Below are 27,537 nucleotides of genomic sequence, written 5' to 3'. Positions count from 1 at the left end.
AATAAGCATTGGCTGTGGAGCTGCTGTCTGGGCAAACATTTCATTTCAAATTTCTACATTTCAGGTAGCATTGTAATTATTATAGAAACTACAAGCCAACAGATGTTTGAAACGAAGCTTATTTTAAAATAAAGAGTGCAATAGATATCAAGACAAAGTTTGGATTGGCAGCAAATTCATTTCTCATAGACTATCAAGAACCAATTGTCGGTCCGCGAATCGGAACAAAATAATTAATTTTATTTTTTAATAATAATAATAAATTTGAAATACGAAAAGTTGTGGATTTGAAATCTTGTATGTCTACATGTATTTATATTTGCAATATAATGAAGACCCACAACAATATAATAAAGAAGCACAACATTCAAAAACATTACTATGCTGATCTATCATTATAGTGGCAACTGTGTGAAGCTAAAGTTTTTGTGACCTCGAAAAATTGCCCAGGAAAATAGACAATAGTTGCATTCACATTAATAATAAGTCCATTTATATCGCGCTAATTCCACATATAGTCGTGCTCATAGCGCTACAAAACACACAATCACTCTTGCAAATATTTCTTAAATAAACCTTAAATTTGTATAGATGTTTATGGCCAGACATAATACATCGCTAAAATAACGGATGACATATTTTCATTTACTGTGTACATGTTTAGTTTCTATTGCCAATGTAATGTAATTAATAAATTTATGTAGCCCAGTATGACAGTATGACATATTCAACAATTAAACAACGAATTTATGTAGCTATAGCCCAATATGTTTCTTGTAACAGTATGGTAATAATATCATACATTTGTGAGTGTATGTTTAAAATTAAACGGGATCTGGGGCTCCGCTTCATAAAGCATACATAAAGCTATGTACACATAAATTCAACAGAGTTGTATTGCAAAGTATTCAATTTACATGTAAATAAGTCTTACCCACATTTGAAGGCTAACAGAAATGTACTTTAAATTAAAGAAGAATTCACAGAGGGTCACAAGGGAGGGTGCAAGTCAAATTCAAATCAAAATTTGGAGGGGAGGGGAGCGGGTGGATGGCCGAATGGTTAGCCGAATTGAGTCAACTGGCGTGGTTTCGATTCCCTGGTTGTACGTGAAAAGGGAGTAGGCTCGCCTGTCCAACGTCCTGGTTTTTCTCTGCCCCCCCCCCCCGGTTTCCTTCCTCTGCTAAAGACCCCCATTGAACTATGTATTAGTCCCGAAATAACCTAGTTTGTGTCGAGTGGACGTTACCCCCCCCCCCCCCTCTTTCTCTCAAATCTAATACATTTTACAGTTTACGAGAGCTGTGTATAATATGGATAGAAATTGACCCAAATATCGGGTTCCTTTCATTGAGTGAGAAGAATTTATGATTAGATAGAAGTCTCTATAGATAGTCTCCCAATATTCATTTATAGAAATAATTCACAATAATCCAATGATTTCATTTAATATATTAGTTGAAATTATTTCAAAACAAAGAAATGTGTCACTAAAAGTGGTTAATGTACGGGGATTCCATTTCTTCACAAGAAATATGCGTTTCAAAGTCATTCAGGCACACACATACATGTAACAAGCGCCTGTCCAACCTCGTGGGTTTTCTCCGGGTCCTCCGGTTTCCTCTCACTGCTAAAGACCCCTACACGCAAGCGAATTATCTAAATAAAATTAAACCATATGTTAGTCCCGCAATGACCTAGTTTGTGTCGAGTGGACGTTAGACCCTATTTCTCTCTCTCTCTCTCTCACATGTAACAAGCCTGCCTATCGTTTAATGCAAACAACCGCCAGGGATGAATCAATCAGTCAGTGTAGGTAATTTGCCGAAAATTTCAGTCAAATTGATCCACTATAAGCCGAGAAAGAAGCGGGTGAAATTTTTGCATAGTCTCGGTCATCATTACTAAAATCATTAATATAAACAGCATAGTCTCGATTATCAACTTTTTTAAAATTTAATTATCAATGTCCGTTAGCGGCATATAGGAATCTAATCCAGTCAACATCGAAGGATAGCCTTGACATCGAGAGTTTATTATGGTCTGGATAATTTAGATAACATTTCAGGCCTAAAGAGAGACTTGTAATAAGCAGATTTTGCTCTTGCATAATGCATGTTTAAGAATTATATTTCATTGTCCTTCCGTGTTAGCAATTTATTATCGGTTTTAAATGACAAATGAAATGAAATGAAATGGGATTTAACGTCCTAGTGCTCTGCTCCGACTGGGCTAATGAAGATGGACTTACGCCTTATAGTGTGCTACGAGAGCAATTTTGCCAAGGGATCTTTTATGTGCACGCCAATGTATACACGGTACCCCGGTTTTTCGTTTTATACAAACGAGTAGACCTCCGTCCTGCACCAATGACAAGTGGAAACCACGTCAGAAAATCCTGATCAACTTTCTCGGCCAATGCAGGGATCGTTAAACAATGGCGTCATGTTACTTAAAACGACCCTTTGATCATTTGGAAATGAGAGCCATGGCGGCTAAGCAGGTATGACGGTGGCTCGCTAGCCTGGAGGTCGCGTGTTCGATCTATAATTACACTACCCTAGTTTCAGATTTTTAGGCGCTCAACTACCGGGTTCTATCGGCTCGAAAATGCTAGTCAATTTTCGAAAATTTGTGCCTGATACCATAATCGAGGCCAATTTTCTGGGAATCTAGTGAAGATTGATGTGTTTTCATGTTTCGTATGAATTACTACCGGCAATCTCTGGTTAGGCCAAAATATGGTTCTTTATCTATTATTTTGTAGCCAAATTTTTGGCGGTTTTCATGGCCAAGTAGCATGCGAACTCTACCACTTACCTGTAATCTGAGTGTAGATTACATGTTCACTACAACTGAGCTGTATACCTTCACTAGAAAGGTAAAATAAGATATCTGAAACTCGAGTAAATTATTGATACATATTCTGTTTTGAAAACTTATCGATAACTCATACAACTCAAATGCCCGTATTTCAATTTTATGCTACAGACCACAAATTTCGCACAGTTTCTAGTTTTTACATGTACAATAACATATTTTTCCAGATTTTTTCGAGGGGAGGCAATTTCCCACTTGACATGGAATGAACCTTAAGCTTCAAGGAAACAACGAGACTGGTATAGACGAAGTAGAACTTGTTATTAACAGCTCTGAATCAAATAAATGAATGAATTGGTACTACATACATCCAGACAAATAAAGACGAAGATGCTATGATGGACATTTTATCAGGACAACAATCAGATTACACCTGTCATGGTGAACACTGGACCTCTGATTTTAGTCCCATCCAAACGACTAGATATTGTTCCTTTCCAGGCTCTCCGTCCGGCAATACCGACATTCTGGTTAGTGTGGCAGCGTGTTTACCTCTTTGAATGGATTATAGTTGGTGTATATATCAGCTTATTCTCATTTGATCCGACATTTTACTATATTACACCATCAAGACAGACACATCTTGACATATTATTCATGTCGTTGTTGTCAGCTTTCCGTTCAACACCCACAATTCAAGTGAGATCGACACGACATTTGGCATACTTGTTCATTGGACCATCGCTTACCAAAATGACGTCACAATGTCAAGATGGCGTCATTGGACGTAAGCAGATTTATTTGTCTTCAATACTAACACCACCCATCAAAATACCCCAAATTAAGAATTGGTTGGATTTGTTATTTTTGTGTAAAATGATTAATGTAATATATATAATACAAATATTTAATATGTCTCTATTTTATGCACCATAATATCATACAAATTATATCATTACTTTATACAGTAATCACCCACAACACAGAGTTAAATGGAATGAGGTCCAGATACTAACCGCCAACCAACAGAACAAGAAAACCAGGAAGATCCTAGAAGCTATAAATATCAGAAGACATTTACCTGAACTCAATAGGGACTTAGGGCTCTACATCCCCAGGGCACATGATGATGTAATTAAGATGCACAACATAATTTAACTATTAAGCCATCTTTGGTTGTACTAAAATCCCCGCCCCCACCCCATCTCATTAATAAATTTTCGATATTATAGATTCTCCCAACATGTCCCTTATATTTTTAGAGGATTTTTGTTCTTGTTTTCTTAGTACAAATTGTGTATTGTTATAGTTGTACTTATATAATGCAATCTCATTTAACTTCATGCACATGGCCTCACTACCTGTGCTTTATCAACTTCCCACTATCCATACATGCTACCCTTTTGAAGGGCTTCATAACTGTTAATAACCCTCTAATCATGCAGTATCAGTGCTTATTAGTAGCTAATTACCTTGTTATGTTTGTTGTTATTGTTAAATATCCTTTACACCTTGATTATTTCTATTACTGTTATTCTTAATCCATGCAGATGGTTTCTTATTAATTTCATATATATTGTCCACAAGTTTACTAAATTGTCATTTGTGCTTGATAACGATAAGAGGATACTTGTCGAAACGTCGTGCTTTTAGAATAAACTAGTGATTGTATCCCATAAAAACTGTGTTCTGTTAATTTGTTCCCTGATCGCTAAATGCCACTTAAAGAATATGTTCAACGTCAATATGGGGATGTGGCAACTAAGTGTGTTCGCCAGATTAGTAAACTTGAAGATAAATATATAAGAGTGTGTAATAACTTAACCTTTCTCATGAGATGTAGAGACAGTGAAATTGTGCCACATGGATTAAAACTTAAGGGTCCAGTTAACTCCAATGCTGCAAATAAGATCTTACTTCAAGCTAGTAAATCCCTAGTACGTGAACGCATTCAACATCACCGGAATACTAAGCACCGACTTCTGCAAGATATTGGAGCATCACATCTGACACTTAATCATCTAGTTACTACAGAGGATTTTAATTCCATCCGCAAGGCTCAGACTTCCACCAACCAAGCCAGCGAAGAAAGAATTAAACACCGACACCTCAAAAAGTTTGAACAACTAAAGAAAGATAATGTAACAACCAAGAAAACAGATACAACTATGCTAAAGACTGACTTCCTTACTAAAACAGTTGTCAACCTCAGCAGCAAAGATCTAACCAATGACCAAATCAGTTTACTTTCTAAGGGCCTGAAGTTTGCCCCATCCTGGACACCAAGAAATCATGATGTTTTTATCGCCAACATTGAGAAAGGTCTATGCCAACTAGCACCAGGGGGAAAAGTTGATTTCCTTCGCCACCAGATAGCCAACCTAATTATTAAATCCACCACAAAGAAGAACTCCCACAACATTACCAAAGGTGAGACCAAAGCTATACAAGAACTAAAAAACGACAAGTCTATAACGATAATACCAGCCGACAAAGGTAAATCAACTGTGGTCATGAACACCGACGAATACAATTCAACCGTCAACCAACTGCTCAATGATGCCACAACCTACAGAAAAATCAGGAAAAATCCAACAACAACATTAGAAAAACAACTAAATGATAAGCTTAAAGAATTATGTGACTCCCAACAACTAACCAAAGATCTTTCTTACCAGTTAAAACCAAACCACCCACGTCCTCCTTACGCCCGAGCCACCATCAAGACCCACAAAAACCCGATCAAGGCCAGGTTATTAGTCTGTTCAAGAGATTCAGTTTTTTACAACGTTGCTAAACACATGTCTAAGCTACTTGCTCCATTAGGAACTTCATCTACGTCCTTCATCAAAGACTCTGGTGGTTTTTGCAACACTATTAGAGACCTAAACCGCCCTGGGAAGATTGTGTCGTACGATGTGGTTGATCTTTTTACCAACGTTCCTCGTCAAGAAGCTATTGAAGTCCTCCGCACTCGATTAAATGAATTAGAAGCACCCCTAGAAACTAAGTTGTCAACCGATAGTATCCTTGATTTAGTTACTATGTGCCTTGATTCGACATTCTTCACCTGGGGTGACGACATATACAAGCAAGTCAACGGTTTGCCCATGGGTAGTCCCCTATCACCCTTAATCTCTGAAATCTTCATGACTGAATTTGAAAACTGTGCCCTAAGAACCTCTCCCATCACTCCAATCATTTGGCTTCGCAAGGTCGATGATACGTTTGTTGTGCTTGATGAAAATGATGAACCTATGTCCCTGCTTGAACACCTGAACAAACAGCATCCTAGAATTAAATTCACTATCGAAACAGAAAAAGAAAATACCCTACCATTCTTAGATGTACAAGTTATAAAAGTCAATAATCAAATGAAAACTAAAATATACCGCAAACCGACCCACACAGACCAATATATCAATTACAACTCCAGTCATCCCCATTATATCAAAAGAGCCCTTATTTCCACCCTAGCACGCAGAGCAATCAACATTTGTGAACCCGAATTCCTGCAGAATGAATTGGACCATTTACGCCACGTGTTTTGTAACCTGAATAATTATCCCCCGTTACTAGTGAAAAAGCAGATCAATGAAACTATCAAAACCACCAGTAAAGATTATCAAAAACCTGAAAAATCACCCATCAGAATAACCTTGCCCTTTTATGGTAATTTAACATACAGAGTGAGCAACCTACTAAAGAAATCAAACATTGACACCACATTTTCGGTCCCGACCACCCTGAAACAGATATTGAAAGCCAACGGCAAGTTGCAACCAATTCTCCCCACCCAACCCAAAGGAGTCGTCTATCAAGTGGTTTGTTCCTGCAAGGCTACATATATCGAGGAAACGAAACGACCCATTGACAAAAGGATAACGGAACATAAGTCCAAAGCCGCTACTAATAACTCAGCCATAGCGGAACATCTCCAGAATCACCCACAACACAGAGTTAAATGGAATGAGGTCCAGATACTAACCGCCAACCAACAGAACAAGAAAACCAGGAAGATCCTAGAAGCTATAAATATCAGAAGACATTTACCTGAACTCAATAGGGACTTAGGGCTCTACATCCCCAGGGCATATGATGATGTAATTAAGATGCACAACATAATTTAACTATTAAGCCATCTTTGGTTGTACTAAAATCCCCGCCCCCACCCCATCTCATTAATAAATTTTCGATATTATAGATTCTCCCAACATGTCCCTTATATTTTTAGAGGATTTTTGTTCTTGTTTTCTTAGTACAAATTGTGTATTGTTATAGTTGTACTTATATAATGCAATCTCATTTAACTTCATGCACATGGCCTCACTACCTGTGCTTTATCAACTTCCCACTATCCATACATGCTACCCTTTTGAAGGGCTTCATAACTGTTAATAACCCTCTAATCATGCAGTATCAGTGCTTATTAGTAGCTAATTACCTTGTTATGTTTGTTGTTATTGTTAAATATCCTTTACACCTTGATTATTTCTATTACTGTTATTCTTAATCCATGCAGATGGTTTCTTATTAATTTCATATATATTGTCCACAAGTTTACTAAATTGTCATTTGTGCTTGATAACGATAAGAGGATACTTGTCGAAACGTCGTGCTTTTAGAATAAACTAGTGATTGTATCCCATAAAAACTGTGTTCTGTTAATTAGTATAATATGTGTAAGTTAAATGTTTAATATTGTTTTATAGTTAGTATATGTAGATAGAATTCAATGTTTAAGTTAAATGTTTAATATTGTTTTATAGTTAGTATATATAGATAGAATTCAATGTTCAAGTTAAATGTTTAATATTGTTTTATAGTTAGTATATATGATTTAATAATAAAATAATAATAGGAATGTCATTCATAGAGTGCTAGTCCACAAAGAGTATGCTCATAGCGCTTGTGATTCAGTTCTGTACAATAAAAGTTCAATACCAAGGGAAAACTAAACATAACGTTTAAATAAATATGTCTTCAATAAGGTTTTGAATGTCGATAAGGGAGGCCATTTTTTCAGGTGGATAGGAAGATTGTTCCAGTATACTGCAGCAGTGTATTTAAAAGATGTAATTATTTTATACATCATCAACAGACTAGTATTACCACCAGTCGACTGTATCGCTATATTTTAAATTCAAGTCTATTAATGGAAGATGTTTGTTGTGTTTTTTGGTAGTCGTACTTGTCCTGTCCATCATCACTGTAGATAGAATCACTATAACCATCATACTCTCTACCATACTTCTTTCTATACTCCTCCTGTATCATCTTCTCTAATTCATCTACTGTTTTATTTCTACTTATACTTATAGTCATAGCGAAAACAGACTACTGTAAATACAGGTAAATATATATTATAATACTTATATCATACAAACCACTGTTAATAATTATATCATCCCCAACAACTGCATATACAGGTAAATATATATTATAATAGTTATACCACAACTACTGTATATACAGGTAAATAACTAAAACATGTGGTATCCAAGAAAGGGATAAAATAAAATAAAATGGACGTTGAAATAGTGAGGCCTGTTTTCCATGTACGCGTTTTCCGGCGAAACAGTGGGTCTAATGCATGTGGACCGTTTCCAAATAATCGGCGAAGTTGCGTACATGTAATACGAGTTTTACAGTGTTCAATTCTGATAAACATCTACTTGGACCATATTGAAATAACAGTCACCAGATGGGATAAATACGATGTGTGTGAAAACTGCTAACTGTTCTATTTATTCTAAATACATGTACCCGCGTTTATATTAGTGACGTCATCTCTATTTGTCCGAGAATAGTTCCTTTCATAGGACACTGTCGTATGTCCGTTTTTATAAGTCTGGGAGGTGAACCTTGACAGAAATAATAGACATGCCAAATCTCACCATTGCCCTAACCAACATATTGATAAAAATGACGAAATGCCAGCCCAGTTTCAATTATTATTCCTATTCCTAAGGGGTGGGGGTGGTGGAGTCTAATGGTTTCACGGGTGATTGAAATAACATAAGGTCTGTCACTGAGTCAAATGGCGAGGTTTCGATTCTACATTTATACATGACAAGAAGTAGGGTCGCCTGTCCAACCGTATCGATATTACCCGGGTTCTCCGGTTTCCTTCAACTGCTAAAGACCCCTACGCGCAAGCGAATCATTGAAATAAAATTGAAATATATATTAGTCCCGAAATGACCTAGTTTGTGTCGAGTGTACGTTAAATCACATTTTTCTCTCTCCACTGTCCATATTAAAACAGTGAAAATCTATAAATAAAAGGAAATGGTGGGAACCCCAGTGGTCTGCATCCATTTGAAATTGCGTTTAATGGAGTTGTCTCCCTTAACTTAATCTTGTTGAAGCAGGTTTTCTAACCAACTTAATCTTAATCATTTTGATGTTAAAATACTTTGATGGTTGTCAGTAGTTGTGATCAGGTGAAATAGACGAATGTCCTGCTCATAGATGTCAGTTGGTCTAGACGTAAAAACAACAATATGGCGGGCTTTGTGTTTTAGTTCAAGATTTAAATAGATTTGATGTATACAAACTTATATAATATCTATACAAGAACTCACTTACTCAGACATATTGATCTTCTTAATTATAATATAACAATCTTTCACCGATGATTTGTGCAAGTTATGACTCTAAAACAGGGGGCGAGGCTGGTCTAAACATGTACGGTAATATTTGTTGGAGAATCCCCTTTTGGGAAAACCCGACTATTTATAGTAGCTGATTCAGTTATATTGTAGTCTAGGTTATCAAGTCACGTGTGTAGATCAATTCATACCAGTTTATTATGTCTAACGTCGATTACATTGAAACCTTATCATCTGATACCCATTGTCGTTCAATTAGATATACCCACTGCCTTGCCCAATAGCACCTATTGAGAATTGAGGGTGCATTTAACGCGAATAAAACTGGGTCTAACTGACATGACGTCCGAGTTAGTTTTAAATTATTTTGTGGGATAGAAATTTAAAATACAACCGTACTGGGACCTAAACGGTCAGCAAAAGGTCAGCACCCTAAATGATTACATCAAATACTAGGCAATCAAACAGCCAAACAGATCAACGTCCTAATAGTAAGTGCAGGGGGACTGCACCACACACAATTATACTAAACAAATCTACGGACAAGACACAATACACAGAAATCATAAACGAACGTACATATCAGCTGTGGGGGCTAGACGTAAGCGTCCACTGCGCTGTACAGTCCAGATACTGGGCAATCAAACAGATTAAATTGCTGGTTAAATTGAACCATACAAACAACTTAATCATTACATCCGCGTTTCTCAACCTGGGGTGAATTCACCCCCAAGGGGGGAATGGCTCGCTTCCAGGGGGTGAATGACCACACTCCCAGTATGGTCATATAAAGGTTGTGGAGTCCTATGAGAGGTGAAGTTGCATATTTCCTTGGGGGAGAACCCCCCCCCCCCCTCCCCAGACCCTCCTCGATAGGCCTCGCGCCTACGGCGCTCACGGTGACCGCCTTTGCCGGCCACGGCTGCGCGGTCAGTAACCTCCTCAAAACTCTGGGGGTAAATGAGTCGGTTGAGAATTCATTTAGGGGTGAACGGTGAGAAAAGGTTGAGAAACGTGGCATTACATCAACTACTGGTCATTCAAACAAATAACTGGTTAACGTGAACAACTAGAATAGTCTCTTTAATATAATCATTTTAATATACTCACTTGATCAGACATATTGATGACGTGATAGACGTGATCGATTACTTTAAAACACAAATACACGACTGTCTTCACCGATTTTGAAGCGCATTTGGCTCTAACATAAGGAGTAAGACTGGGTTGCATATAGCCCCTGATTGGATAGTCACATTTCTCCCCATAATGTGACACATATAACCCCTAATAAGGAATATTTGTTTGCAGAATCCCCGTTAGTAGAAACCCGTACACTATTTTTAGTAAATGACTCAGTATATGCATGACTTAACAACATGTTTCAAGGTCCCGCTACAAATAATAAGGACACATCTATTTTTTTTAATTCCCCGTGCACTATATTTTTTGTATGGTAAAAGGTGTAAATAGCTATAGGACCATCAAGACTGTCGTGTGTTAGATGGCTATTATCGAACAATCGAGTCTACCGTGTGTTAGATGGCTATTATTGGACAATCAAGACTACCGTATGTTATGGCTATTATAGGACAACGAGTCTACCGTGTGTTATGGCAGCCCGAATGTCCACCGCCGTTTTCATTAGCTTACATCGTCCCGTTTTCTAGAAATGACCTAGTTTGTGTCGAGTGGACGTTAAACCCCATTTCTCTCTCTCTCTCTCTCTCTCTCTCTCTCTCTCGGTACCTATGTCAAGATGGCCTATGTCAATTATTCATCACGATTACTGAAATGCGACCCACTGTATTTCCAAAAAAAAAAAAAAAATACAAGCGTTTGTTGAAATTGATATGCTACAATGAATGTAACAAAAAGCGAAAAATAAAATCTTTTATTTGATGATTGGTCTGAAAAATTGTATTTTTAAGATGTATTTCTATATTAATTAGTTTATTTGTTAATCCCGTAACGTTAATATGCACATGTGGTTCCTAACGTTTTCTTATGTGGAGTTCTCATTTCCCATCACTGCTTATAACTAAACTTTGAACTGCATTCCAATTTCATTTGATTTCTTTGAACTGGATTGATATGGAGTTATGTAGTTTATTTATAATTTTTAATACAACAAAGCAATTATTATCTGTACGAACAACTGATTAATACATTTCAGTGTAAATTATTAGCTATATGCACAACTGGTTAGCTATATGCACTACCAGAGTGTTCTAAAAGTTTAATTCATTTCAATGTTAGTTATATTAACAGTGGCCTCTACAGTAAATTTGTTATCGTCGTCCAGGAATCCTGTCTTTGTATCTTTAAATTCATCCATCTGACAGAAGACTGGATAACCAGGTCCCAAACCACCGGGTGTAAATGTGTAGGTATATCGCTTAATAATCGACTTGCTCTCGTCCTTTTTATTAATTAACGCGAGTGAATAACTAGCTGTACAAGATTCCACGGTATCATCGTCGTCATCATCATTGTCACTAACCAGATTCAGTTGAATTCCCAATTTACCCTGACCGGATGTAAGATGTATAACACCAATACGCCATCCCACATCCTGTATCATAGTGACGTCACTGTAATACGACTTATCTCCCTTCATCTCAGCCATGTTGAAAAACGCGGTAAAAGTTGACGAATTCTGTGAATCCGCCGGGGTATCCATCGCCATTATAAATAAAAACCCTAGAGATCTACTTGAAAGTTTCTTCCAATCGTCGGATATGCAATGTCTGTCTGTCTTGGTTTATTTTGGAACCTTTAGCGTAAAGTCTTCCGAAGAAATCCCGCGACAATGGTGTGAGTGTTACCCGTATTTCCTTCACAGAAAGTCCTTGATGAACTAATTTGTCTATGTTCGTTATCCAAATGATGTTAGGTTACACAACTTCTCTGTATTGTTCACCAGAAGAATGTACACTAATCTTCATCCATATGAAGGAAAATTAAAAAACTTGTCTTTATTCGTTATCCAGATGAAGGAACATTAAACAGCTTGTCTTAATTCGTTATCCAGATGACGGAACATTAAAGTCATTAAACTACTTGTCTTTATTCGTTATCCAGATGAAGAAACGATAAACCTGTATACCATAAACAGTTTTCGTTCTACTAAATACCAGTTACTCGACACAACATGATTTGATAAATTCTTTTCTTTAATGCGCATATCCCATTTTTAACTCTAACTTGATCAATGGTGAGGTTTAACACAGTCGATTGTACGCGGCTTGCATTGACAACCGTATACTAAACACATGCTGTCTGTCTATAACAGACACTAAGCTAGCTGACCGACATTTTAATTCCTAAATCGACGATTTTGGTCGAAAAATACTAATTATAATTCACAAATTGTGAGCAATAATTATTTCGGTTCCATTTAATAAAATAGAAAATCTTTATTTAGTCTTTGTGTGTATTGCTGATGTGAAACGGGGTAAAACCGCTTTACAAAACAGTATACTGATTTTAGATATGATGGCCATTCAGGGCAGATATCTTTTCTCGAAGTATTTAGTTCACTGTTGTCATGTCATGTTCGCACGCCCCGTTGCCTAACCCGCGTCGTTATTTAACCTCCCTATTGTCTGAAAATGTATGTATTAGACACTGCATTATCTACTGAGGTGTGCTATATATTATACCTGTCATTCTGTCAAATGTCTTTGTATTAAAAAATAATAGTAGTATAATAGAAATTCAATGATATACTGTAATGAAATCCTATTTATAAATTCTGTGTGTATAGATATTATTATGTGTAGAATACAACTAGCTAAATGTATTACCTGTGTGGAGCACGTGATGTGATATCATAACAAACCACCCACAATGCGCGCTGTGGGGAGAGGGGGGGGGTATAGGGTTATGGTCACTCTACTTGTATACAACGGGTCGTTCGGATGGGACGAATCGCAGAGGCCCAGGCATGTGCTTATTGCCGTGTAAGTAAAAGAACGCGTGGACAACGGAAATCAATCCGGGCAAATAACTTCCCCTACTGAGTTTTGGATTTTAGTCTCAAGTCGTTCGTGGGGGTGGATGGCCAAATGGTTAGCGCGTTGTATCATCGTTGAGTCAACTGGCGGGGTTTCGATTCCGTGGATGCGGTTGTATGTGACAAGGAGTAGGGTCGTCTGTCCTACCTCGTTGGTTTTCTCCGAGTCCACCGGTTTCCTCCCATTGCTAAAGACCCCTACGCGCAAGCTAATTATTGAAATAAAAATAAACCATATGTTAGTCCCGAAATGACCTGGTTCGTGTCGAGAGGGCGTAAAACCCCATTCCTCTCTCTCTCTCTCTCTCTCTCTCGTGAGGTTTTACGTCCGCTTCCACCTAGGGTGATGTCGTAGACAAGCTTTGTTGCACGTGCTGTATACCATAGCAACAAACTCGAACGTCCAGGCACTCGGATCCTTCACTCTTCAACGCAGCGTGCTATTCAGGCCTCTAGAAAATTTTGAAATTTGTCAATTCCGAGAACGCTGTTTAGAGCGCCTCTAGCATTCCAAATTCCAACATAAAATCCTTTAAAATACAAATGATTATTCACAATTTTCGTATCATGAGCAATTCATCTGGCCAAGGCATGCACTGATAGCTGATAATGAGAGTGCGAGAGCCGGCACGCGACCGACCAGAGACCAATTACATATCTATCATTTAAAAATGAATAGACTAGTAAAAATGTTGAAAACTTTCAAAATTAGGGCATGGGTATACATGTATAACCCAGAAAAGGGCAGGGTACCATTTGTATACCCTGTTACCCGGGTTCCGGCGCCCCTGGTTAAACCCCATAATACAGTAAAATTTATAATCCTTGCGTGGCCTTTAGTGATTGAGTACATTTAAAGACACAACACAGTTTATACTTGATAACGACAAGAGAATACTTGTTGAAACGTCGTGCTATATGTGTATAAACCAGTGATTGTATTCCATATAAACTGTGTTGTGGTTTTTTTACAGTAAAATTTGTAGTTAACTTATTTTGATCACCATAGAAACATACAATATATAAATAACACCTCAACGTTGACTTTATCTATGGACGTATAATTTTAAAAGAAAGTAGACAATTCAGTATGTAAAATGAGTTGAAACCGAAAGAATAGGGAGGGGTCGTTATGCCATTACTCCTACAACCTATCAGAAAATCCAAGCTCTGGGTCCAAGAAACTTGTGTTACGTTATACACAAACATTTATCATCACTTAAGGAATGATCTATCCGACAGCATAAAAAACTCTAATTCTCAAGATAGTTAAAGATACATTATGGGAGATACGATAAAGGGCTGGCAGTTCTCACACTATAATATTTAAAAACTAGATAATGTATAGGGAATTAGCTGAAAATTTCAGTCAAATTGATCCACTATGAACCGAGAATTAAGCGATTGAAATTTCGGCCTAGCCTCGATCATCATTACTAAAAGTCTGTACGATAAAAAAAACACAGTCTCGATCATACATTTCATGATTACATTATGAATGGAAGTCGAGAAGCAAATGGGATCATAATCCAGTAAATACCATAGACTAGCGATACAAACGAGAGTTGATCATGGTCTGGATAAGTTAATTAATGTCTAATTAATAATTAAGATAACATTTCAGGCCTAAAGAAAGACCTGCAATTGGCAGATTTAGACTTTGCATAATATATGTTTAAAAAAAAAAATCACTAAAATTGTATGCCTTTCAAAGGACCTTCACGAATTAATTAATCATTAATATACTATATTTATATGTATGTATGAGAGTGTGCCGTCTTCATTAGCCCAGTTCGGAGCAGAACAGTAGGACGTTAAACCCCATTTCATTTCATTTCATTATATGTATGTACATAATACATTATATATTTTATTAATTGTACAGTAGCACTGAATGTATATATTGCAGTAAATGAGCGCTATATTAAATTTAGTAAACTTAAACTTTAACATCAAAACACAATTTTATTTTAAATAATTTTTGAAGATACAAGATGGTAAAAAAAATCTCATAATTAAATACAGATCTACTAAAACATAATCAAAATACTATGTACATAAAAACAAACCCCGATATTTGTATAAACAATTTTCATAATCTAGTGTGGCAATCATATTTTCTTGTACCTGCAATTATCACGGTGATTGGTTAACGCCGAAGATGTCAAAATCTGTATAAACAATTTTCTTGTACCTGCAATTATCACGATGATTGGTTAACTCCAAAGATGTCAAGAGATAAAACAATCTACAGCCTTGACAATAGCTGTGTTTTCTTTCGCCAAATTATATTTGCGATAACTGATCGCTGAATTTCAGATTACAGTGTAGATCGATATCCGTAAAAACCTGAAAGAAGAAAAAATAGGAAATGAAATAAAATGGGGTTTAACGTGCTGCGTCTCTGTCTAATCGAATTCCAACTGTCAAGGGCTCTTTTATGTATACACTCAACGATAAGGGGGTGTCAGGATGGGGTATAGGTATACTCCTAGTATTCAACGTCCTACACCTACACCTAATCGAATTCTAACTGTCAAGGTCTCTTTTACGCATACACCCAACGATAATAAGGAAGTGTCAGGATGTTTAAAAGGCGTATGGCGTTATTATTTGGGACCTTAGAATAGACGAAAATGGGTCTAAAAGCACATATAAATGTAATATGAATTCAGCCTATAAAGTTATCTTCAAATTTGATTTTTTATTGTAATTTCTAAAATTATGTTCGGTGGATTTTTTAGAATGCAATTCGAATATCAATGATTATACAAAGAAATTCCATTCCGACTAGGGTTTTATTTGATATTGGTCAATATGTAAACATCGGACAGAGGTTGCCCGTCTGGATTACCCACCCTTCTTTACTGGACGTTTTCCAGCATTATTTCGACGTCCACCTTCGGCATATTCTGTTTCTGCTTCAAAAGTATGTGTTGCAGTACCTGCATTACCTGGCTCAACAGTGTGAGACTCTAGCGGGTTGCGATCATACGACATCTGTTGGTGTGCGGCTTGACGTTCTTCTTCTTTGGAATGGTTAATCTCTTCTGCAGCTTCTTCAGCATCATCAACATCATCTGGAACATCAGGTTTATGACTGGACGCGGTGGCTGACTTTGATGTCGGAGCACCGTCTTTAATGTAAAAAACGAAGAAAGAATTACTGCACAAGTTGCACGTACATGCGCCCACCCCGCGACCACGTTCAGGCGCCCACCTCGCGAACACATAGTATATGATGTAAAGTGTTGATAACTGTCTTCAAAATAAATAATTCATTTACAAAAAAGACCATTTTATTTGAAAAGGCCAGTGTGGTTTTTGTTTTCTGGGAAGAAGCAAATTGGGTTCACTGAGTGGAAATAACAGTATGAACCGATTGTGTCTTTAAATGGAGTTATCTCCCCTTTCTTTATGGGCATTTTGCTTTTGCTATAAAATTTGCATTTGGAATAATTACACTGAAATAAAATGTAAACTGATAAGAGACCAACATATTATATCTGGCAAGACAGAATATAGGGAACATACAGGGAATCATAAGATTTGTGCTCTTGGATGCAAAAAGCTACCCCGCCCCACCTTATCCGTCCTCAATGCATTATTATATCTGGGAAAGACAAATAAACTCGTAACCGGAAAACACGTAGGGTGGTGCTAAAGACAGAATATGGGGAAGATATTTTGAAAGTGTTAGTCATATGGTGGGTGCTCTTGCAGGCAAAAAGCTACTATACCGCCCCCACCCCTTTAGTACTTAACACTTATATTAATCATCAATAATGCGAATAATACGACTGAGTCGCTAGGTTATCTAATGTAATAGATAGACAAACATATGTAATAATAACGGCATAATGATGGAGGTTTTATTTGACTTGAGAGAATGTAACAGTCGGCGTAAATGCGTGGGACGTTAAACCCATTTTATTTCATTAAGAATAAGAAAAAATATTTAAAGACATTGATTCCGATCTACTTCGGGACGAAGCGTTAATAAAATGCATTGGGGTTTAACGTCCGACTGGGTAATGAAGACGGTCATACGCAATACAATGGGCTATCGGGGAAATTTTTCCGGGACAGCGGCGCTGGGGCCTACTCTTATATTGAATTCCAACTGCCAAGGGATATTTTACGTGCACTTCAATGTGTACACGGGACCTTGAATTTTCGTACCACCCGAACGACTAGACAGCTGTCCTTGCCGGGCCCTTCGTCTTGCTGACAAGGGGAACCACACTGGAAAATCTCTATGGTCTTTTTGGCCAACACCGGGAGCGAACCCGCGATATCCAGGCTAGCGAACCAGCGCCCCACCTATCGTGGTGCCAGCGTTGACAGAGGGATACGAACCGTTGATAGAGTGATACGAACCGTTGATAGAGTGACACGAAGCGTTGATAGAGGGACACGAAGCGTTGATAGAGGGACACCAAGAGTTGATAGAAGGACTCGAAGCGTTGATAGAGTGACACGAAGCGTTGATAGAGTGACACGATCAATACAAAATAAACCCATGTTCGTCTTTTATTCCGTTACACAATAAACAACCGTACCTTGATTTGGGTCTTTCTTTGCTTTATCTAGTTGAGCTTTGTGTGCTGCTATTTTTCTCTGATTGGTCTCATATAAATCGTTACTCTGGTTAAATTCATCAATAACTCGAAGAGATTGTGAGTCATCCAGGCACAGGATACGAGATTTAGGTTTGGGTAAGGTGCTTGTTAATGTTGCGATGATTCCTATAATCTGAATAAACAATAGATGAATTACAATAGAAATAAAATGGGAAATGACCGTACCTATAGTCCGCACTAACCAGAACAAAGAAGAAGGGCAGACACCCCGCAGCGTGCTGTCATTCGGTAAACCTCGACATACACGGGTACCCTACATCTAACCATGACTGTATGACGGTGATATGTAGCTATACACATACAGTTATGATGCGGCGGCTGTCGGTTTACTATTAGGAAGAATGACCGCTTTTAGAAAAAGGTACGGCTTCGTTCGAAAACGTAATGTAATGTATTGAACCAACACACGGGGTTAAGGCCCCTCGTCGTCAACACACGGGGCTAAGGCCCCTCGTGCTGTATCGATATATTATTTAATGTCTCGCTCTAGACCATTAAACACCATGTATTGAGAGACCACTATTTGTAATAAAATATGTTTAAATCAATCCATTACGTACCTGGACAAGGCGACAACGAATTACCGCCGTAAAATTGTTATCCATTACTTAACCACCCCCTCTATACGTGTATAAACAGGTTTACCCATTACCTAACCACCCTTTCTATACGTGTATAAACAGGTTTACCCATTACCTAACCACCCTTTCTATACGTGTATAATTTACCCATTACCTAACAACCCTCTCTGTACGTGTATAAACAGGTTTACCCATTAACCACCCTCTTTATACGTGTATAAACAGGTTTATCCATTAACCACCCCCTTTATACGTGTATAAACAGGTTTACCCATTACCTAACCACCCTTTCTATACGTGTATAAACAGGTTTACCCATTACCTAACCACCCTTTCTATACGTGTATAATTTACCCATTACCTAACAACCCTCTCTATACGTGTATAAACAGGTTTACCCATTAACCACCCTCTCTATACGTGTATAAACAGGTTTACCATTAACCACCCTCTCTATACGTGTATAAATAGGTTTACTCATGACCTAACCAACCTCGTGTATAAATAGAATTACCCTCACTGATTGCCTGACTACTCCAGATTCAGTATAAAGTTCTGTCATTAGTCTATCATTCTTAAAATGATCACACTGCCTTATATTTGTCTGAACTTTTGATAAACTGCAAACCCAAATGTACTCTAAGATCGCATAAAACAATATGCTTGCTGTTCCTAACACAAAACTTAAAAACAATTTGGTGATAAAAGTTTCAGCGCTGCTGCAACTCGCCTTTGGGATCAGTTGCCACAACACATTCGAGAAACTCACAATTTTTAAGTCATCTTAACCCCGCTTCAATGCGGTCATAGTCATGCGCAATTATTTCCGTTATAAATCTATTCAAGATGTTAGTTCCGAGTGGTGTATTATTAACTTATCGGGACTCCTCGGTGATTTCCGAGAGTAACCGGGTGTGATTTACTTACCTCAAGATTTTCAGAGGAAATAATCTTTTGTACTTCTTGAAACTTCATTATAATATCTCTAACTAACTCAACAGCACTTCCATGAATAAAAGAAATAGAAAGTATAAGTAGTTTGTCTCACTTTCCTTATCTTTTTTGGGAGATGCTAATTGCAGGCCGGTTGGAGAGGTTCGGGTGTTTCCGGAGTCCAAAATGGACGCTTTATATACATGAGAATTTTAGGGAATATTATAAACCTGTAACAGTAAATCTCTTTGATCTTTGGGGTATATTCTATGCCCAGAATAACTTGAGGTCTGAAAGTCGGGAGCGGCTTTGGATATATACAGGGAAATTTGGGGTTATTCTTCTGAAAGTTTTTCTTTAAACCTGTAACGGGTTATTCTTTCAGGGTAGGTTTTTTCCCATAATAAAACATGATATAAGGTTTTTCTTACGGGAATTCTGGGTTATTTTAATCATAAACGGTTTATAAGCAAGATAAAGTCCTCGACTTTGGTTATGCTGGGGAAGAAAGACTTCAGAAAAAAAAACCCTCGACAGAAAAACCTCGGCCTGGCAGCCTCGTTTTTTCTTTTTCTCGGGTTATTTTCTTCAGTCTTTCTTTTCCCAGCATAACCTCAGTCTCGTGCTTTATCCTACACCTAACTCTAACCCTAAATCTCCCATCTTTTTATGTCATAGGCACGGTGGGCAAATGCCCTAGAGGGGTGGATGGCCAAATGGTTAGCACATGCGCGTTGTATCATAAGATCGGTCATTGAGTCAACTGGCGTCGTTTCGATTCCCCGGTTGTACGTAACAAGTAGTAGTGTCGTCTGTCGGGTTTCTCCGGGTCCTCCGGTTTCTTCCCATTGCTAAAAACCCTACGCGCAAGGTCTGTCACTGAGTGGCGTTGTTTCGACCCGATGCTTGTACGCGACCGCGTATGTTTTCTGATAAAGACGCCTACCCGCAAGCGAATTGCCGAAATAAAATTGAACCATATGTTAGTCCTAAAATGACCTTATTTGTTTCGAGTGGATGTTAAACCCCCTCTGTCCTATCCCTCACCAACCCTGCCTGTTGATTACTAACCACCAAGCAATCCAACGAAACAAAACGTAAGATCGTTACAGAGCAAAATGCCACAGTACATGACCACGACATGACCACGACAAATTAAATCGAACATTATCTCCACCGTCAATCTGAAATGAAATGAAATGGAGTTTAACGTCCTACTGTTCTGTTCCTAGCCTGGGCTAATGAAGACGGGCATACGCCATACAGTGTGCTATGAGGGAAATTTTGCCCGGACAGCGGCACTACGGCCTACTCTTATATCGAATTCCAACTGCCAAGGGATCTTTTACGTGCACGCCAATGTGTACACGGGACCTCGGTTTTTCGTCCCATCCGAACGACTAGACAGCTTTCCTTGTCAGCCCCTCCGTCCTGCATCACTGACAAGGGAAAACCACGCCGGAAAATCTGAATGAACTTTCTCGGCTAATGCAGGGATCGAACACCCGACCTCCAGGCTAGCGAGCTAGCGTCTTACCCACTTAGCCACGTGACCCCCCACCGTCAATCTGATTAAAATACAGATCTATATTTCGTTTCGTTTTTTTTATACTTTTAATGGTCTACACTACATGAAGACCTGAACAGTTGTACTGGAAGGTCACATCAGACCCTATGACATCGGATATTGATTAATCAATTAGCTTTGACGTCTGTAGTGGTTTACCCACAGTTCCGTGCATCGCACGCCAAGAAGTCAGAGTAACATATGGTTTCATTGGCTAATTTCTCACATCAGCCAGAACGCGGGTTATGTAACAACTCTTTCAAATCCTAGTGTATTAAAGACAAATAATATAAAAAAAATTTTAAACAATAAGAAACGAAATAGGATCAGTGTTTAAATCAGATTGCTCCACCGTTTGCCTGTGATCTCCAAATTTACTAGAATTTAAAATAAATTGCATACCCGACGTTCATATCATGTAATCTGGTAGCAACATTTCCTGATATCATCTCCAGGGCTCTATCTGTATCTCGTAACATGAAGCGAATCTGAAACCAAACACGTACACATATCAAACATTTTCTAACATCAACCGTTTATCAATTTTAGCAGTCAAATAATTCAAAAGTAAGAGAACAAGGAGAAGAAGAATAGATTGTATATTGTTACATCAAGAATACCTTGCACCATACACGACACTCGTCACTATCAGATAATGCAGTGATACTTAGCACCGGAGTTCGCCTTGGCATTTCAGAAGCCGTGCGCATTTCACGGATGTATTGACCAGCACCACCATTCACCTAGTTATCCTGTAATCAGACGTTGTTGTTGACCTATAACATATGAAGAGCCCCGGGGGAAGAACGATCTAAGTCACTTTTTCAACATACCCCAGTTAATGGCACCATCTGGTAGCAAATTGTTTAAGCTTTCTGTGGAACAATCAATTTCAGGTAAAAACGATCGGAGTCACATCGAACCAAGGCCTTTATTTAACCTTAATTTGCCTGAAACGTTGCAGTCAGTTGTACTGGTAATTATGATTCGTATTAAACAACATTTTGAAGTTGTAATTAAACCCATTCGCTGTTCTGTTCGCGTCAAGCATTCTCGTGCAAAAGTCTGTTTTGCCTTTTATGCGAAAAGACTAAAATGTGACTTAGATCGTTCTTCCCCTGGACTCTTCATATGCGTCCTTCATGTTGTGTGGCCTTAACTAACACGGGCTAATTTCCAACTTTGGTTCGTCAGACGGAAGTCTAATCTAAGAAATTTTTTATATACTATAATATTAATGGGTTTCGGAAAAAAAATACAATCTGATAAGAAACAGAAATCGAATGAACATCCTCTTTTTTTCTATTTTTTATTGATTGACTAAAATTATCTGTACTTGGTTTGAAGTGTATTATATAAGATTCTTAATTGACCTCGGCGGTGATAGAAGGTCGGCTAGATCATAGTCTAAAAACAAGTTTTAAAATAGTAAACTTATTTTAATTATCTAGCTTGAAATTGAAATTGAAATGCAATGAAATGGGGTTTAACGGCCTACTGTTCTGCTTCGACATGACTAATAAAGACGGACATACGCCATACAATATGCTATGAGGGAAAATTTGCCCGGGCAGCGGCAATGCCCTACTCTTATATTGAATTCCAACTGCCAATGGGCCTTTTACGTGCACGCCAATGTATATACAGGACCTCGATTCTTCGTTTTATCCGAATGACTAGACAGCTGTCTTTGTCAGGTTCTCCGTCCTACCCCACTGACAAGGAGAAACCACGTCGGAAAATCCCAATGAACTTTCTCTGTCAATGCAGGGGTCGAGCTTGAAATTGACGATTAATATTTACCTGTTCTTCTTGTTGTCGAGTTATTCGTTCTCGCTTTTTCATATCCTATATAAAGTGAAGAAGTTAGGTTTTTTTTATTAAATACACAGATCGATCAAACAGGTGTAAGTGTAAAGAAGTAGGGAGTGTCTTGGGGTTTTCTCGCTACTGCTAAAGCGCTATGGGCGCAAAAGAATTATTGAAATAAAATATGAATCTGTTAATTCCAAAATATGAATCTGTTAGCCTTAAAATATTAATCTGTTCGCCTCAAAATATTGATCTGTTCGCCTCAGAATATTATTCTGTTAGTCCCAGGTTGCGTTTGAACCCGGGACATTCTGGTCAGTAGTCCAGCGTCTGTTCGACTACTACAATGTTATTACCTGAATTGTTGAGGATACAACTAGCCTTACCTCGTATGTCGCATGCATAGTTTTATTCTCTCCTAATTTCTGCTCCAAGTCAGCTAATAATGCCTATAAAAAGACAATGGGATAACATGGCTGTAAGATCTGGGATTACGTCACTGTGTAAGATCTGGGATAACATGGCTGTAAGATCCTAGATAACGGGTTGTGAAATATAACATGGCTATATGATCTGACATAACGCGGCTGTAAGTTATTGATAACGCGAATGTGGGACCTGTGATAACGTGGTTGTGAAATCGGGGATAACTGGGCAATGTTATTGGAGATGCCATGACTGTGAGATCTGGGATATCGTGGCTGTGACCTCTGGGATAGCAGGACTGTGAGATTTGAGATAACGGGGCTATGAAATATGGGATAAGGGGATATGAAATCTGGGATAACGGGGCTGTGAGATCTGGGATAAAGGGGATGTGAAATATGAGATAACGGGATATCAGATCTTGGATAACGGGGCTGTGAGATCTGGGATAAAGGAGCTGTGAGATATGAAATAACATATCTCCGAGATCCGGGTTAATGGTACTTGAAATCTGGGCTATAAGATCTGGGATAACGTGAATGTGAAATCTGGGATAAAGTGGCTGTGAAATCTTGTATAACGGGGCTGTGAGATCTGGGATAACGGGGCTGTGAAATCTGAAATTTCTCTGAGGGTCAAGATAATGCGAAAAAGCAACGTGCTCTTGTAGGACACTTAATTTTAATGAATGGTGAAAATTACTGGTTTGATGAAAAATTACCTGAGTATCGGTTATAACACGACTGTGAGATTTTAGACGTGGAAACAAAGATCTAATTAATCCTTCCGCTACACTCAAAACCTCTCCTTGGTCCTAAAACAAAATAGAACAAATCAGATCTTGCATTACATTATTTTTTGGCGTGGGGTTTAAAGCAACTAAGTCTCTAACTACGAATTATTTGTCAATTTAAATCAGCATTGATGTTGTGATCTTACGGGGAAAAGATTGGCTTCTGATATCCAATATTTAAGAAAAAATAAACATTTTACACGAATTTTGATAGGAAATGGGCGCTATATGCTACTGTTGAATAAAATTCCAACTGTCAAGGATTCTTTCACGTGCATGCCATTGAGAACACGTGACCTCGCCGGAAACCACGCCGGAAAATCACGATGAACCTTCTCGGCGAACCCGCGAACTCCAGGCAAGACAGCCAACGTCTTACTTATTGAGTCATCGTGGTCCCCAGTACTATAAATGAAATGAAATGAAATGGGGTTTAACGTCTTACTGTTCTGCTCCGAACTGGGCTAATGAAGACGGGCATGCGCCAAACAGTGTGTTATGAGGGAAATTTTGCCCGGCCTACTCTTATATCGAATTCCAACTGCCAAGACATCATTTACGTGCACACCAATGTGTACACGGGGGGACCTCGGCTTTCTGTACCCTCCGAACGACTAGACAACTGTCAGGCTCTCCGGCATGCATCGCTGACAAGGGGGAGTTCACGCCGTCTCCAGCACTATAAAAAGTTATAAGAGCTTGTAATTTATATACAATTCATCAGGATTTTCTCACTCTGGTTACCACTTATCAGTCTTAAAGCCTAAAGGGCCCGACAAAGAACAAGTGTCTAGTCATTCGGATGGGATTAAAAAAAACAAAGTTCACTCGTTGGAATCGGTGACAAATATAGGCGGAAACGCTGCTGCCCGGGCAAAATCGAATTTTCTAAATGAAATGAAATGGGGTTTAACGTCCTACTGTTTTGCTCTCCTTGTCAGACCCTCCGTCCTGCATCACTGACAAGGGAGAACCACGCCGGAAAATCTGGATGAACTTTCTCGGCCAATGCAGGGATCGAACACCCGACCTCCAGGGTAGCGAGCCAGTGTCTTACCCACTTAGCTACGTGATCCCCGAATTTTCTAACAAACTACTGAAAAATTCCGGGATCGAACCAAGAACCTCAGAGCTAGAAAGCTATCACCATACTCACTGAGACACCGTGCTTCCGAGAATAGGTATGAAAAAACACATCTAATAAAGATTAATTCTAAAGGCATCGCTATTTTAATTCTAACAGATAAAAAACTAAAATAAAACAAAATCCGAACCTCAAGACAAACTTTAAGTCTGTCTCGTTGATCCCATTGTGTAGGACAGAGTCCTAACATAGCTATATTAACATGACGATAGGCTGCTTTCATTAACCTCATCGTTTTAATATAATGTAACAAGGAATTGGTTACACGATCACATTGCATCTTCAAATAAAAAAAAAATATAAATATATATATATTATTACATGTTTGAACTGAAAGGTGAGAACTGTCCTTGGTTTTACAAAGCAATCTCAGAGAATCTGAATAAAATACATATATTTCGTTTCATTTTTTTAATATATACTTCCGATGGCCTACACTACATAAAGATCTGACAAGTTATACTCGAAGGTCGTGATAAGGGGCGTACAAGCGGCTTTTGACCCTATAACGTCAGACACTGATTAATCAATCAGCGTTGGCGTTTCTAGTGGTTTACCCACAGTTCCGTGCATGACATGCCAAGAAGTCGCCGTAACAGACTGTTTCATTGGCTTATCCCTCACTTCACGCAAAATGCCGGTAATATAACAACTCTTTCGGATCCTAGTGTAGTAAAAAATAGTAAAACGAAATTTTGAACTATAGAAACGAAACGAAATAGGATCTGTATTTTAATTAGATTGATTTTTAGATACAAAGAACTATCTAATATACTATCTACTTCTTCGAGAATAGACCCCTGTCCTAAATGACCGCCATATCCAAACATTAGGACCGCCATATCCAAACATTAGTATACTGTTTTGTAATGCGGTTTTAGTCCGTTTCATATTATACACACAAAGACTACATAGTCTTTTGTAACCTTTTTTTAAATGGAAGCAGAATAAATACTGAACAAAATTCTCGAGCTATAAAATGTTTTAAACTAAATCGTCGATTTAGGACTTATGACGATCAACTAGATTAGTGTCTGTTCTCAAGCGGAGCTAATTGTTGACAGGCAGCCCTAGTTTAGTATGAATTTTACCGCGAGGAAGTAGCTGTGGGAAAATAAATCAAGTTGTTCTAGAAATCTGAGGATATGGATAGTTTATTTCTCCCGTCAAAAGGCAAAACCTAGTAACTCACTTTTTTTTTTTTTATCAAAATTGAGTTAGGACCAAATTTGTAGTTACTAGGGTATGTGCTTCCTGTTGTTGTAGTAGATATTCCAATCTTTTGATTTTGTAAGCAGTTACACCCATGACACTTAACCTCGCAACTTCCTTCATTTGCCTAGTATACCAGCAAAACCTAGTAACTCAATAGTCAAATCAATGGATGAGCTGGGGTTTAATATTCATTCATTACGTTTTCCTTTGTTTTGTCAAAATAAGAAAAAAAGTGAGTTACTAGGTTTTGTGTATGTGGTTTATAATATCAGTATTTTATGCTAGCACGGGGTTCTTTTGCATTAGTAACTGTCAGCTAGACAACCAAGACTAAAGATTCGATCGCGATAGATCTAATTAATTAGTAAAGATTTGATTAGCTTACAGCTTGATTGAAGAAAGCGTTAATAATTTCCGATGATTGTTTCTCGGATGTGGACTGAACTTTTGTGTCCGCCATTTTAAGCGAAAACAGCCTTATAAATCTGAAATAAATTAAAAAATATGATGTGAATTAATTAAACAGCGTAATATCAGATTTTAATATAGCGGGGTGGAATGGTATCACTGTCGAGATATTAAAACAAACAGCTGACACCATCATTGAATCAACCGACCATATTTGAATCAACTGAGATATTGATAGCGGGCATCGTGGTAGGTGCCACTAAAACCTAGGACAGACAAGTGTGTTTTTTCCATTGTTTGCGCCGATTGAAATTGCCAGCGATGATATTACAGCCGATCACGAACGGGCACATGTAGCGATCATCTGGAGAGCGTACGCCGCTCTGCGGATAAACTACGTCGATCATGTGACTTATGTGGCACCCATTTGAGATCATGTGACTCATGTGGAAACCATTTATGGGATATCATTGAGGTCTTCGATTGGCTTATAAAAATGGTTCGCTCAACAATACACGCAGGACACGGACAAACGAGCGGATTTTCCGGCGAAAGGTTCACCG

General features: G+C 38.2%; 1 protein-coding gene and 3 long non-coding RNA genes across 4 annotated transcripts; 1 reads left to right on the top strand and 3 right to left on the bottom strand.

The window, feature by feature from the left end:
• Positions 1-3,950: 3,950 nt before the first annotated feature.
• On the top strand, positions 3,951-6,863 carry LOC130014266 (uncharacterized; the record flags this gene model as incomplete). Its single annotated transcript, XM_056103241.1, has 1 exon — positions 3,951-6,863. A coding segment is annotated over exon 1 (2,328 nt), but the record flags the coding sequence as incomplete, so codon positions are not given.
• A 640-nt stretch (positions 6,864-7,503) lies between these two features.
• On the bottom strand, positions 7,504-11,096 carry LOC130014244 (uncharacterized). The gene is made up of 2 exons (XR_008789208.1): positions 10,545-11,096; positions 7,504-8,160 (listed from the first exon to the last, which is right to left on the bottom strand). It is a non-coding gene; the product is annotated as an uncharacterized LOC130014244 (long non-coding RNA).
• A 4,389-nt stretch (positions 11,097-15,485) lies between these two features.
• On the bottom strand, positions 15,486-19,406 carry LOC130014243 (uncharacterized). Its single transcript, XR_008789206.1, has 4 exons — positions 19,170-19,406; positions 18,015-18,207; positions 16,311-16,589; positions 15,486-15,801 (listed from the first exon to the last, which is right to left on the bottom strand). It is a non-coding gene; the product is annotated as an uncharacterized LOC130014243 (long non-coding RNA).
• A 193-nt stretch (positions 19,407-19,599) lies between these two features.
• On the bottom strand, positions 19,600-23,437 carry LOC126807971 (uncharacterized). The gene is made up of 4 exons (XR_008789207.1): positions 23,375-23,437; positions 22,980-23,024; positions 21,579-21,664; positions 19,600-19,679 (listed from the first exon to the last, which is right to left on the bottom strand). It is a non-coding gene; the product is annotated as an uncharacterized LOC126807971 (long non-coding RNA).
• Positions 23,438-27,537: the final 4,100 nt, after the last annotated feature.

This window comes from Patella vulgata, chromosome 9 (genome assembly GCF_932274485.2).
Source record: "Patella vulgata chromosome 9, xgPatVulg1.2, whole genome shotgun sequence".
Lineage (NCBI taxonomy): Eukaryota > Metazoa > Mollusca > Gastropoda > Patellidae > Patella > Patella vulgata.
The sequence above is the reverse complement of the archived record's forward strand: the minus strand, read 5'-3'. Positions and strand labels throughout refer to the sequence as shown.